This window comes from Sorex fumeus, unplaced genomic scaffold (genome assembly GCF_029834395.1).
Source record: "Sorex fumeus unplaced genomic scaffold, SorFum_2.1 ptg000122l, whole genome shotgun sequence".
NCBI classification, from domain to species: Eukaryota; Metazoa; Chordata; class Mammalia; order Eulipotyphla; family Soricidae; genus Sorex; species Sorex fumeus.
Window position 1 is genome coordinate 22315891 of NW_026606179.1, and position 14928 is coordinate 22330818.

Here is a 14928-nt window from a genome sequence, read left to right on the forward strand (position 1 = left end):
TCAGTTGTACTATTGCTCCAGCAGCCCCCACTGGCTCTGTGCTCAGTGTTACTCATGGGGGAGGGTCAGGGAACCATATGTGGTGCTGGGGATTAAATTCAGGTTGGCTGCAGGCAAGGCAACCAGCAAGCACTCCACCCCTGTACTATTCCTCTGGCTTTTTTCAGAGTTTTCTGAGTACTTTTTCACCAGTCCTGGAAGAGGGTACTGGTGACAGGAAGGGGCTGAGGCAGGAGCTGAGGCAGGTGCTGGCTGGCATGATAAGGATTGTCACCTTTGTTCTGTGTGCTCACGGTTTAAGAAAGGAAATGGGCATATTGATAACTGATTAAGGTGCCTACAATTTCTAAAGCTAACAATTCATAAAGACATAATCTTGCAACTGTCACTACTTTCAAATTTAAGTAAATCACATAAGGGACATAAGTAATTTTCTAAATATCTGTGCATAGTTTTTGTTTGTTTGTTTTTGGGCTACACACAGTAATGCTCAGGGGTTCTTCCTGCACCATATGAGATGTCAGGGATGCAACAGGGTCAGCTACATGTAAATCAAGTGCCCTACCCACTGGTACTGGGCTGGAGTGATAGCACGGCAGGTAGGGCATTTGCCTTGCACGCAGCTGGGTCGACTGACCCGAGTTAAGATTCCTCTGCCTTCGATTCCTCCGCATCTCTTGGAGAGCCTTGCAAGCTACCGAGAGTATCTCGCCCGTACAGCTAGTCTGGCAAGCTACTCATGACGTATTCGATATGCCAAAACACAGTAACAAGTCTCACAATGTTACTGGGCCCACTCGAGCAAATCGATGAACAATGGGAGGACAGTGACAGTGACCCACTGTACTATCTCTCCAGCTCCCGTCCTTAGTTTTGAAGAGAATATCAGTTGGGTTAATGACCTTTTGATGGATTTACTCTCAAATAATAAAACAAACCAGGGAAATTTGGGCAATAGCCAGAGAGTGATTCTTTGACCTACTCTTCCAAGTAGTTCTTTTTTTTTAAGCTTTTTTGGGTTACTCACTCTGGAATTACTCCTGGCAGTGCTCAGGGGACCATATGGGATATCAGGGATCAAACCTGAGTCAGGTACATGCAAGACAAATGCCCTACCCATTGTACTATTGCTCCAGCCCCTCAAGTAACTTCTAAGTCTGAAATGATTCCAAAATAAGTTCTCTTTCTTGAATTATTTACCCCAATGCTGTCAATGACTCAAGTGTACTTGCAACCATAAGTGGTCACTGTTCCTCGCTGTGATCAAAATGCAAACCACCCACACATCAATTTTAGGCAATGGCAGAGACACCAACCTCCCCGCCCGCCAGCGGCCGAGGTCCAGCACAGCTGTGTAGAGCACGTCAACCAGACCCAGGGTCTTCTCGGGGTCCAGGCTTCTCTGCAGCAGGGACATGGTGGCGGGGTCTTCTTTCAAGCACCTAGATATAAACCAGGATGTCAGTCAGCTGAATGTTTCAGTAAAGGTGCTGCAAACACACTTCACACAGAAGGCTATAAAACCCTTATATCCTTATGTCCGAAGATACACATCATTCTAAGACCAGTTAGGGAAGAACAGGGCTGCTCTGAAAAAGGAGGAGAAAGCAATAGCACCTGGGTCTTCATGGATTTCTAACCACCTGGTAGGAAGAGAAATATTTGGGAAAAGGCTGTCTTCAAGAGGCCATAGTGTCCTCCCAGCCTCCAACACTGGTTCAGACCCTGGCCTTCCTCTCTGCTGAGGTTCTGGGATGTGCTTCAGTAATTATCCCACAGCAAACTCTTCCCGTAATGCTCCTGCCTGCCCTTCCTCTGTAGCACTTTACATCTATAAGTAGGAAATGGGGGTCCAGGCGGAGTGGGGAGATGCAGGAGGTTTCAGTGTGCAATATAAACTCATCCTGAATTTCAGGCAAGCAATACCTGCCTGAAACTAAACATACCATATTTTCCCCTTTTCTTTCTTTTTCAAATAAATTATTATTTATTTGGTTTTGGGGCCACACTGGCTGTGCTCAGGGTTTACTCTGAGCTCTGTGCTCAGGGGACCATACATGTTACCAGGGATCAAATCCAGGTACACCACATGCAAGACAAGTGTCCCATCTGCTATACTAGCTCTTCAGCTTCATCCTCCTTTCTCTCCTTCACCTTTGGGCCACACCTGGTGGTACTCAGTGGAATACATGGAGCCAACACTTGTGACATCACCATAAGGAGGCAGCATAGATCTGGCTTGAGGAAATGAGCTGGAAGCCTCAGAAACACGGGGAAAAAGAGGCAACGGAAGTCAGGTACAGTGACCCAGCATGCAGCCAGACCCTAGATTCTATAAGACAATCGGGCCAGTAAATTGGCCAAGGTTCAAGGACTGGATTCTTTTAGTTAACTCAAGGGTTGGCTCAGATTATTTATAAATTCGCTACACTACACTCTGAAGCCAATTTCTGGTGGAGATTTGGCTGGTTACATGTTTGCCTAGCCAGGGAACATTTATCAGTTATACAGAAAGGAGTATTATAGTTCTGGTGGTAATAGTTTTGTTCTCTGAAAAAATCAACAAATCGACATTCTTATTTTATCACTCTTCAGAGCTGATAGGGAAATAAACAAAATCAACAAAAAACCCTAGTGGGACTGAATCCATTCTTCTACAAATCACCCAGACTAACTCTCCCTGTCATGAGAATTCCGAGTCCCTGAGATCCTGTAAACCCTGCTTCCACAACTCCCCTCATCACCTCCTCCGTCAAATCTCCAGCTCTGCAGTTCACACCTCAACCTTTGCATCTGCTGTTCCTTCTGCGTGGACTGCTCTCCCCATCTGCTCTCTGTTTGCAGCTCCTCTCATAACAAATGTATCTCAAAGAGGCCCTTCGTGACTGACCTCCTTATCCAAAATAGATTTCCCTCTATGATGAAAAATTTCCCTCATCATTTCCATCCATTATTCTCTACCACATGACATCACTCTATTCTGACTCCCATTATATACTTGCCAGTGTTGTTCGAATTTAACTGGAAATTCTTATTAGCTGTCCTATTAGCTTTTCGTCCCCCTCCCCATTACAAAGTGGGCAGAATCAAGGACCAGGACCTTGCTATGTATATGTTTGGTGTGTATGCGTGTGTGGAGGGGAGTCAACGTTGGAACACCAAGTCTCAAATACATGAGGTATATGGTAACATCACTGCCACACACCTGGCCCACTGCCTGCTTTGCTAATGATTCAATCTCCAATCTCCAAAATTGGGCCAGACAGATAGTACAGGAGGTGAGGCACTTGCCTTTCATGTGGTGGCTATGACCTTGTTCTGAAACTCTGATTCCACATATGGTCTCCTTGGAGCACTGCCAGGCAATACTCCTGAGCAGAGAGGCAGGAGTAGCTCTTGAGCATCACTGGGTGTGGCTCAAAAGCAATCAACTCCCCTTCCCTCAAAACAAACAACAAAATCCCCAAACAAAAACCAGAGTCCAGACAGTGCTTGTTAGTTGCAGTATTCAGCATTTGCTGAGGGAAGGGGTCGGGGGTGGGGTGGAAGAACGACAACCTAAATATGACAGCTTAAAATAAAAGTACTACTCTGGAGGTAAAAAAAACATACTTGACAGTTAGACACTTGATAGCACAGCGGGCAGGGCGTTTGCCTTGCACTCAGCTGACCTAGGTTTGATTCCTCCGCCCGTCTCGGAGAGCTACCGAGAGTACCCCGCCAGCATGGCAAAGCCTGGCAAGCTACCCATGATGTATTCGATATGCCAAAAAACAGTAACAAGTCTCACAATGGAGACATTACTGGTGCCTGCTCGAGCAAATCGATGAACAACAGGAGGACGGTGCTACAGTGCTAAAAGCAAATTATGTGATAAATTTCTGTACTGTGGAATTAGGTATCAATCCCAGGACCTCATACATGAGACATGTGCTATCGTCCTAACAAAGCTTCATTCATAAGCAAAATGTTTTGGTTTGTATTTTGGACCTACCTGGAGTACTCAGGGGACCATGCAATACCAGGGGTTGAGCCTCAGTGCAAAGCATGAACTACAGCCCTTTGAACCTCTTCCAAGGCCCAAATTATTATTTAAAAATAAGTTAAAAGTTTTACCTCATTAAACTTTTGGAGGCTGAAGAGATGGTCTGATGTTGGATCACATGCTTTGCATGTGGGAGGCCCGGTTTATTCCCTAGCACCACATAGTTCCCTAAGCACCATTTGAGCATATGTCAGAAGTGGTCCATCCTCCTCCCTCAAAAGCTTCACTCTGGCCACTCTGTTCAGGGTATTCAGGGTTTACTCTTAACTCTACATTCAGGAATCACTCTAAAGTCTGTGCTCAGGGGATCATAAGTGAGTTTTGAGCTGTGGTTTTCTGCATGAAAAGTAATGCTTTAATCCCTGTACTATCTTTCCCTGCTCTCTAAACTGTTTTTATAACCACATTTTCTCTTTAAGCAAAGATCACAGAATAAAGTTTTTTTTTTCAGAATAAATTCTTGACTTTCTATGCTAGCAACTTCATTTTTCTGAAAGCGAGTCGTTTCTATTTGAGTTCTCAGTAAGCACGTATTTTGTAATTTGAATCAAACTATTTGAAAAAGGGAATTCTATTTTGACCCAAAACAACCAGCAGAGGGAGTGTCTGTAGACTCAGAGTTCAGAAAGGTCTTTACCGGTGAACAATGAGTTAAAGGAAATCAACCAGACAGAAAGTTTTGGAATTAAAAAGGAGAGAGAGAGTAAAAGGGAATGTGCCTGCCACAGAGGCGGGCTGAGGGATGGGGTGGGGGAAAAGGGCTGAGGGTGGCAGGAGGGATATTGGGAACATTGGTGGTGAAGAATGGGCACTGGTGGAGGGATGGGTACTCGACCATTATATGACTGAAATGTAATCAGGAAAGTGTGTAAGTCTGTAATTGTATCTCACGGTGTTTCATTTAAAAAAGTGAAAAACAAAATTTACAAAAAAAAAATGTTGTGGAATTAAACTGGTTATCTAATACTAGCTGCTTGTTTATTTACTTGGTTCTGTTTTTTGGGCTACACCTGGCTTTGTGCTCAGGGACCACTCTTAGTAGGGCTCCAGGGACCATCTGTGAACCTGGGCCAGCAACCTGCAGGGCAAGTGCCCTACCTGCTGTAAGACTAGGTATGTTGTTCACCCAAAGTTCAAACTGTTGTTTTACAAGAATCTTGGTTGAATGTGTTATTTTTCATAAGAACCTGAGTTTAAAAATAAACTAAATTTTCAGAAACAGGAGTAGAGAGAGACCTTAATTGGCTATCTACCTGTTTTGCATGCAGAAGGCCTGGGTTTGAATGCTGGTACTGCATGGATTGCTCATAAGCACTGAGCTTGGAGTAGCTCCTGAGCACTGCTCCAAAATTTCTGCCCCCCAAATTTTCAGAAACACAAAAATCTTACACAGATTTTAACTGTTAGATAGAAATCACAAAATACACACATATATCATTTATTTTAGAAAGAATAGCATATAACATGGGCTGGAGCAACAGATAGCAGTAAGGCATTTGCCTTGCACGCAGCCAGCCCGGCCGAGCTGGGTTCGATTCCTCCGCCCCTCTTGGAGAGCCCAGCAAGCTACCAAGAATATCTCGCCCACACGGCAGAGCCCGGCAAGCTACCCGTGACGTGTTCAATATGCCAAATACAGTAACAACAAGTCTCAAAAAAATGGAGACGTTACTGGGCCTGCTCGAGCAAATCGATGAACAACGGGAAGACAGTGTTCAGTGTTCAGCATATAACATCTCAAGTCAGATTAAACTTTTGGTGGCAGGCTGGGGATGAGGGGATCCTTGGCAGTTTCTGGACATAGAGTGAACATCTAACCCCTATGTGATGTAGCAACATATTTTTAAATTTTTGGCAGATTCACAAAAGTGTAAGGCAAAGTGTGTCCTTTTAAAGAAAAATGATTTAAATATAATTCGAATATATTACCCACTCTAGTACATAGGCACCAATATGCCACTGTTTCTTATTCTCTAATTTCCCACTTAAATATTAAAAATACTTTTGATGTAAGTATTTATTCCAATTATAATAATGAATTTTGGGGGATATATGCTTATTTTGTATTTAGTTCTTGGTTTGGGGACCATACCTTACAGCCCTCAGGAGTTACTCCTGACTCTGCACTCAGGGATCACTCCTGGTAGTGCTCAGGGGACCATATGGGGTTCTGAGAATTGAACCTGGGTTGAGTGCATGCAAGGCAGGCGCTCTACCCACTGTAATGTTACCTGGCCCCAGATATACGCTCAGTTTCGCTGTTTACTAATCAAACTGTAATGGTGATCCCTTTAGCTGAATCTGTATGTACACCACACGGATAAACTGCTGGGCTTTGGGTTTTTGTTTATTTGTTTGTTATTTTGGGTCACTCCTGGCAATGCTCAGGGGTTACTCCTGGCTCTGCACTCAGGAATTACTCCTGTTGGTGCCTGGGGGACCATATGGGATGCTGTGTACAAGGCAAATGCCCAACCCCACTGTACTATCACTCTGGCCCCAAATCTCTGGTGGTGAATTATATAACTGTTAAGGTCATACTTGTTTTTTTATGTTTAAAGTAAGGCCCTCCAAAAAGTCTCTGATTTATTGTTTTATTATATTTTTGCCTGGCCTAAACTTGTGTTACTATTCTAAGACAATTTAACAACATGTTGAGCAAAACAACATTATCAAGCTTTTTAAAAAATCATTTACTATAACTTGGTGAGGTGTAACACATTTTCTTCATTCTTATTCATGGGTCTTGCCCATTTTTGAGCTGATTCATAGAATTTTTTGTTTTTAATACATTAAAAGTGATTAAATGGTGGACTGGAGAGATGGCTGTTTCCTGAGCACCACTAGGAGCAATTTCCAAGAACAGAGCCATGAGTAGCCTCTACGCACTTTTATATGTGGCACAAACAACAACCACAAGAATAAAACTCCTCAAAAAATCCCCCAAACAATCCAAACCAAAAACCACCACCACCAGCACCAGGGCGGAGATCAGGGCCATACACATACCTTGTACTTGAGGCCCTGAGTCCAATCCCCAGCACAGTATGGTCCACTGACACCCCAGGATGTGACCCTGTTGGAATCCCCAGCATCTCTGGGTCTGAGCAGTGCCATACTGCTGGGCCCCTGCACTGAACTATACAGCCCGGTTGGACAATTATCACTAAGAGTAGGCCTCAGGATCCCTGAGCACTCCTTGGGAGGCATCTCCTCCCCCAATAAAATTAATTTAAAAAAGCATTAAAGGCTAGAATAGGCCGAAGGGCTGGAGCACATGCCTGGCAATGCACAGGGTCTGGGTCTGGGTCCCAAGTCTGATCCCCAGTACTATAGGGATTCAAGAGTACTGCTGGGTAAAGCTGGTGGCTCTGATATTCTCTGAGGAGATCTCTGAATATACGAAACAAAAATGTTTTTCCCCCAAATTTTTTTTTAATAAAAAGAATACTTGGGTTAGGATGTGGCTCAAGTGGTAGAACATTCCTTACAAGGTGTGTGATGTGACTGTTAGCAGCACATGGCTCTCCAGTGTGGCCCTAAATGTGGCCCCACAACAATAGGGAAAAATAACAGATTATAAATTTACAAAGGTAAAGGCCCTCCCGTTGATCGTCGATTTGCTCGAGCGGGCCCAGTAACGTTTCCATTGGAGACTTTGTTGTTACTGTGTCTGGCATATCAAATACTCTCGGTAGCTTGCCGGGCCTTTACCTTTACCTATAAATTTACAAATGTGATAAAATATTTTTGGTTTTGTTTTGGGCCTCACCTGGAAGTGCTCAAGGACTACTCCCTGCCAGGTGTTTGATGATTCCTGGAGGTATTTAGGGGACCAAATACCATTTTGGGGATCAAACCAGGGATCAAAGGATGCAACTTTGCCCACTGAGCTGTCTGGCCATTTGCAGTGACACTGGTTGTATGTGTAATGAGTTCAAGATCATTAAGGTTGTTGGAACAGATGAAAAAAGATAAAGAGGGCGGAAAAAAAAAAAAGAAAAAGAGAGCGGGTAAGGCACTTGCCTTGCACTTGGTCAACCCAGGTTAGATCCCCATATTCCATATGGTCTCCCAAGCATTGCCAGAAGTGATTCCTGAGTGGAGATCCAGGCATTGCCCAAGATGAAAACAAACAAACAAATAACCAACAAAAAAAGAAAAAGACATTGTTCTCAGTTTTAGAAAAATACGAAGATGTCTTAAAGAAAATGACATACATTTAAAAAGCTGTGAAATGGGGTTGGAGAGACTATTGCAGGTGGGAAGCATATTTTTGTCTTGTATATGGCCGACCTAGGTTTGATCTTAAGCACGTATGGTCCCCTTGACTCCTGCCAGAAATGATCCCTGAGCACACAGCCAGGAGTAAGCTCTGGACACCACCAGGTGTGACCCCAAAACCAAAACCAAAACAAAAATAACAAGAAAAGGTTATGATGTTGGTGGGAATATTGACTGATCCAGCCTTTTTGGAAGTCGATATGGTTACTGTTCAAAAGACTAGCAATTGAACTCTATACGAGTCAGCAATTCACAGCAATCCCACTCCTTGGAATGCACCTCAAGTGTTCAAAAGCACAATCCAGAAAAGACACCTACACTCCTATATTCATTGTAGTACTATTCATAATAGCCAAAATTTGGAATCAACCCAAGTACCCAAGAACAGATGACTGGATAAAGAAATTTAGTATATAATGCATAATGGATTACTACTTGACAGTAAAAAAAGTCATACAATTTGTAGCTATGTGGATAGATCTGGAGAATAGCACATTGAGTGAATTTAATTAGAAGGAGAGGGACAGACACATGTGAGATGTGAAGAAACTTCTTAAGGGAATAACAAAGCTCAATTGGCAATAGAAAGGAATAGCAAGAGAATTGTTCTTCAGCAGGAAACTTGCCATTGAATTGGAGGTGGGGGATAAATTAGGGAAGGGAACACTAGGACAATGGTGGAGAGGACAGAACATGGTGAAGGAATTAGGACCTTTTATGTCTGAAAATAATGAATCACTTTGTAATTCTGTAATTCATGATTATTAAAATATATTTATCTATATAAAAACAATGTTATAAATTCCTTAACAAGGAAAATATTTTCAGGGGATGGAGAGATAGTGAAGTGGGTTGAGTGCTTGCCTTGCATGCAACCAACTTGGGCTCGATCCCCAGCATTACATATGATCCCTTGAGCACTGCCAGGAATAATTCCTGAGTGTAGAGCCAAGAGTAACTCCTAAGCACTGCCAGGTGTAGTCCCCAAACAGAGAAACAAGAAAGGGAGGGAGAAAGGGAAGAAGGGAGGAAGGGAGGGAGGAAGGAAAGGAGGAAGGGAGGAAGGGAGAGAGGGAGGGAGGGAGAAAGGGAGGAAGGAAATACTATCATGATCTATTAACATGTAACATTTTTCTACTTTATTGTATAAAATAGTTAATGAGACTATTTATCAGGCATCTTGGCAGAACAATCATCATGACACATGCCACTAACACATGCACACTGTCCAGCCCGTAACAAGCATGTAATTTGGTCCAAACAATCTTTTTCAAATATGTACAAAATTCAGTCAAAGCTTAGGTTTCTGTTAGTTACCATGTGGATGGGACTTGAACCACAATTCTGGAGCCTTCTAAACTGATTTGGGGGGCATAGGCCTCTTTATTTTCAATCTGTGCTGTGTCGACAACCACCTGAGAGAGACAAACAAAACACAGCTTTCAGAGACGAGATAGATCACACAAGATACAAGAGCATACTGATGCTAAGTGCCTCTGGCAAGAGCTGCTCTCCCCAGCAAGGCAGTCAGGAGGCCTGTGAGGACAACAGAAAGTAATAAAGATGACTGAATACAGACTTCAAAAGACAAGAGACTAAATTCTGGCATGGAATGTACCAAGATTTGGCATACATTTTTACAGCATACATTTTTACAAACTATAAATATGTTAACTAGGAATTACTTTATCTTAGTATTTTTTACTTGACGTATTTGAATAAAATAAAAATGCCTCTGAAAGTTAAACCAATCCTTCAGAAAATCCCATTTGTAATGATCAGCTAGTAAGTAAGTGCAGCTTCATTCTTCTTCAGAGGGGAGAGCCTCCCAAGAAGTGCGGAGGACCACTCCTGATAATAGTCAGCAAGTCAGGGGGTATGGTGTCGCCAGCAGGTCAGTCTGTACTTGTGAGGCGAGTGCATCAGCAGCCTGATGGTGCCTTCAGACTTCCAGATACCCCAAAATTGCTGCTGTGCCTTTGGCCAGACCCCAAACACTTGGGGCCAAGTTTACCAAGAAAGTAAATGGCCAAAAGTTAGGTATGTGGGAAACACACCCACAAACCAGCTCAGGCTCAGCTATATACTTGGAGGCATGGCCTCTCTGGTTCCTGATTGAACTGCTTAATGGCCATGATCCCAGAGACTCAGAAACAAATCTCAAAACCCAGCGGCTTTTGGCAGAAATGCGTCCGGTCCCTGAGGTAGGTTACCGGTGCGGGGCCAACTTAGATGGGAATAGGTTTCGTGCCTTGGCCTGTTTCCCCCGGCAACCCACTGGCCGCCATCCTCCAGAGGCCACTGGACAGTCAGGTTTGGGCCTGCAGTGATGAGACACGCAGGACCTCACAGGGTGGGGGTGGAGCCGGTCCTGTCCTCCCCACCCCAACGAGACCCCAAGTCATCACCCATGAATGGTCTCTCTGGCACCTGATCAAGCTGCTCAAAGGCCATGATCCCAGAGACTCAGAAACAAATCTCGAAACCCAGTGGCTTTTGGCTGAAATGCGTCCAGATCCCACAGTAGGTTACTGTCGCCAGGCCAACCCAGTGGGGAAAGGGTGTTGTCACTCCGTCTGCTCCCCCTTGGAGGCTCGGTGGCCATCATCCTCCAGAGACCATGGGACAGTCAGGCTTGGGCCGGCAGTGACAAACTTGTTGGGCCTCATGGGATGGGGGTAGAGCCGGTCTTGTCCTCCCTGTCCCAAGGAGACCCCAAGTCATTGCCCACGAACAGCCTCTCTGGATCCTGAACAAGCTGCTTAATGGCCATGATCCCAGAGACTCAAACGAATCTTGAAACCCAGCAGCTTTTGGCAGAAATGCGTCCGGACCACACAGTAGGTTACTGTCGCCAGGCCACCACAGGGGGGAAAGGGTGTTGTCCCTCTGCCTGTTTCCCCCTGGCGGCTCAGTGGCCGTCATCCTCCAGAGGCCATGGACAGTCCGGTTTGGGCCGCAGTGACGAGATATTTTGGGCCTCATGGGATGGGGGTGGAGCCGGTCCTGTCCTCCCCACCCCAACGAGACCCCAAGTCATCGCCCACGAACAGCCTTTCTGGCTCCTGATCAAGCTGCTAAATGACTGTGATCCCAGAGACTCAGGAGCAAATCTCGGAACCCAGCAGGTTTGGGCAGAAATCCCTCCAGATTTAAGTGTTAAAATTTCAGAATTTCAAAATCACGCGGCCACTACTACAGCCACGTGACATCATATGTTATTCATAACCAGCAATAGAAAAGAAATTGTCTACAGTTACCTTTTTAGCCGATCTGAGTGTTGGGGTAAAATCTCAAATAATAACGGTGGGTCTGGTGTCAAAATAGTGAATGTGATCAAAGTAGAGAGAGAGTAATGTGGAAATCATCTGCCCCCACAGGTAGGGGAAGGGTGTGGGATGGGGGTATACTAGGGTTGTTGGGGGTGGAGAATGGACACTGGTGAAGGTTATGGGTGTTTTATTGTATGACCGAGACTTAGATCCGAAAGCTTTGTAACTGCTCTCACGGTGATTCAATAAATAAAATTATAGAAAATGAAAAAAAAATAGTCAGCAAGTCAGATAGCTCAATGCTTGGGCCCTGCTGTGCTGGGGCTAAAAAGAACAGAGTGGCCAGTGTGTGGGAGGCATGTGGAAGGCATGTGGTAATGGGGATCAAACTTGGGTCCTTTTACATGCAAAGTAAATGCTCCTGACCCCTGAGCTATCTCTCTAGACTCAGGGAAGTTTTTTTTTAAGGTAATTTTAACCAATTACTTTAGGAGGATGAAGAACCAACCCTTACTCTGTTGCTGTTGTTTTTTTAAATTTTTTTTTTCTTGGTGTTTGGGTCACACCTGGTAGTCCTCAGGGCTTACTCCTGGCTCTGTTCTCAGGGATCACTCCTGGCGGTACTCTGAGGACCGTGTGTGGTATAGGGAATCAAATCAAGGTTGGCTACATTCAATGCAAGTGTCTTACCCACTATACAATCAATCATCCGGTCCCAGAACCAACTCTTCTCTCAATGATTCCCTTTTATTTAGAGTTTTTAATAATAAAATCAAATCGGTGACCACTGTGTCCTGTATAATTTAAAGAGGTTGACAAAGTAATGAATGTATTTTTAAATATCTGAAATAAAAATATTTTTATAAAGAAAATATGAAAAACAAAAAAGAGTATCTCAAAAGCAAATCAGTATCTTTTCAAGAGGAAAGCTTTCTGAATTTACAGTTGTTTATCATGATTCCACATTCAGTCTCTAATGGAGCCCATTTCCACTCTTGTAAACAGAGTTCCCACAGCTGGTCTACAATGACCTCTGGAAGAGACTTCCTGTCGTGGACTGGCCATTGTTGGGCCAGGCAGGTGTTTCCTCTCTCCTCCCATCCCCAGAGCCCTACTCTAAAGGCTCTTTGTCCTCAGACACAAAGGTGCCCTAGAATAAAGAGGTAGGGAAATAGGAAGAAGTTTCTGTTCTGTGAATACCATGGCTTTGTTTTTTGTTAAGCCTGTTTTTTTCAAAATAGCCTGTGCATCCTTCTGCATTTTTTGATAGCCTCTGGTGAACCTGTCATCATAGATCTAATTCTAGAAAAATGGTCTTTAGGACATAAGTCATAGGCTCTTCCATACTTTAGCAGAACTGAGACCCAGGGTCCAATGAACTGAGTGCACCCTTTACATGCGGGAGGCCAGAGACTGATTCACACCACCTTGAGGTCTTCCCCCTGCCCTCCACCCCTGCACTGTCAGGAATGACTCCTGAGCACCAAGCTGGGAGTAGCCACTAGGCACTGACAGTTGTGGCCCCCAAATAAGAACAGTAACAAAAACCCCGCATACACACAAAAATAATTCTGAAGGGAGGCTTGATCTTTGAGGGTTCCTACATTAAGGAACAGCTCCTGAAGAAAGGATAACTCACCACTGGGGACAGACCTGTGGATAGGCCAATCTGACAGCACCACCCTTACCTGGGTCCCCTGAGGCCTCATCAGCTGAACTAAAACGACAGTACCTTCCCAACAGATTCTTTCATAAACAAGGAAGGAAACAGACAAAGAAAAAGCTATTTAAATTTTTAAATATCTAGCTGGCTTCCTTTAATCTCTGATTGAAATGCTCTATCTTTTCAAAAGGCAGCCATCTAATTCTAGAAATTGGGATCAAGGTTATTTGGGTCGGCAGAGCCAAAGGAAAAGCTGAGCTGTAATTTTTTTTAACTTATTTTTTGTTAGTTTTTGCCACACCTGCCAATGGTCAGGTGGTCAGGGCTTACTCATGATTCTGTGCTCAGGAAGTGGTGCTATGATCAAACCCAGATTGGCCACATGCAAGCATGTGTCTTACCTGCTGCACTATCTCTCTGGCCCCCCAAACAAAAAAACTTTACTGGTACTCTTTTTCCTTTACTTGGTTTTCATCCAGTATTGACTCTAGAACTGAAGACTTTTTATTTTTTTAGACTTTTTAAATCATTCAATATTTTCACATATTTGTCCACATAGTCTTGAAATGTCTCTCTTGTGTCCCTCACTCACCAGTCCAGCCTGGCCAAATAGCAGTTGCACAGCAGTCTTGCAGGCACCCCGCCATGTGGAAGGGCACACCTGATTCAACACTTCTGTCACAGGAAGATCATCTCTAGGCGTGAGTCCATTGTAACAGCCTGTCTCCTTGATCAGTTGCAACATCGTATGCTGTAGATTGAGAAGAAAAGAACTCACACCTCAAGGAAAAGTCATGCTGGGCTCTGAAATTTGGAGAAATGCATTTACGGGTATGTAACAGTCATCAAAAGAAAAGCTGTTTGCATAAGAGCTTTTTAAATTCACAGCATTTTAAATTTTTCTATAATTATCATCAGACAGCCCTGGAGGTTTTTCAGTTTTCTACAGGCTATATATAGATGTGTGTGTTTGTTGTTTGTTTTGGGCCACACCTGGCAGTGTTCAGGGTATAGGGTGCTGGGGATCAAACCTGGGTCTATTGCATTCCAGGCAAATACCCTACCCACTATACTAATGTTCCAGACTCTGAATACACATTTACATATATATACATTTACTTTTTGTACTAGTACAAAATATTAGCATTACTTAGCCAAAAACAGTAACAATAAGTCTCACAATTGAGAGGTTACTGGTGCCTGCTTGAGCAAATCTATAAACAATGGGAGGACAGTGCTACAGTGCTACTTAGCAATCTATTGACGTGAATTGTCTGAGGTATTTTGAAATTCTGAATTCCTCTAAGTAAGGAAACAAAACCATTTAGTAAAAACAAATACTGATCAAAACCTCAGTTTTGGGTGGGATATGGTTCGATGATAGAAATAAACATTTTTGGGGCTGGAGCAGTAGTACTATGAGTAGCGCATTTGACTTACATGCGGCCAATGCAGGTTCTATCCCTGGCAACCACGCATCACCAGGAGTAATTCCTGAGTGCAGAGCTAGGAGTGGCCCCTGAGCATCGCTGGGAGTGATTCAAATGTTCCCCTCACTCCCTCCCCCCAAAATAAAAAAAGAATATATTCATGTATGAGGCTTTGAGTCTGATGTCCTACACAGAAAACAACAACAACAACAAATCTTTATTTTGGAAGGCCAA

General features: G+C 43.8%; 1 protein-coding gene across 6 annotated transcripts in view; it reads right to left on the minus strand.

Moving 5' to 3' along the window:
* The window catches only part of GARRE1 (granule associated Rac and RHOG effector 1), a 72313-nt gene that overhangs the window by 13866 nt on the left and 43519 nt on the right, over positions 1-14928 (minus strand). For all 6 annotated transcript variants that reach the window (XM_056135998.1, XM_056135997.1, XM_056135999.1 and 3 more), the window contains 3 exons: positions 13857-14015; positions 9647-9744; positions 1317-1442 (listed from right to left, as the gene is read on the minus strand). In XM_056135998.1, the coding sequence (XP_055991973.1) occupies positions 1317-1442; positions 9647-9744; positions 13857-14015 (383 nt within the window). The remainder of the gene's footprint in view (positions 1-1316; positions 1443-9646; positions 9745-13856; positions 14016-14928) is intronic.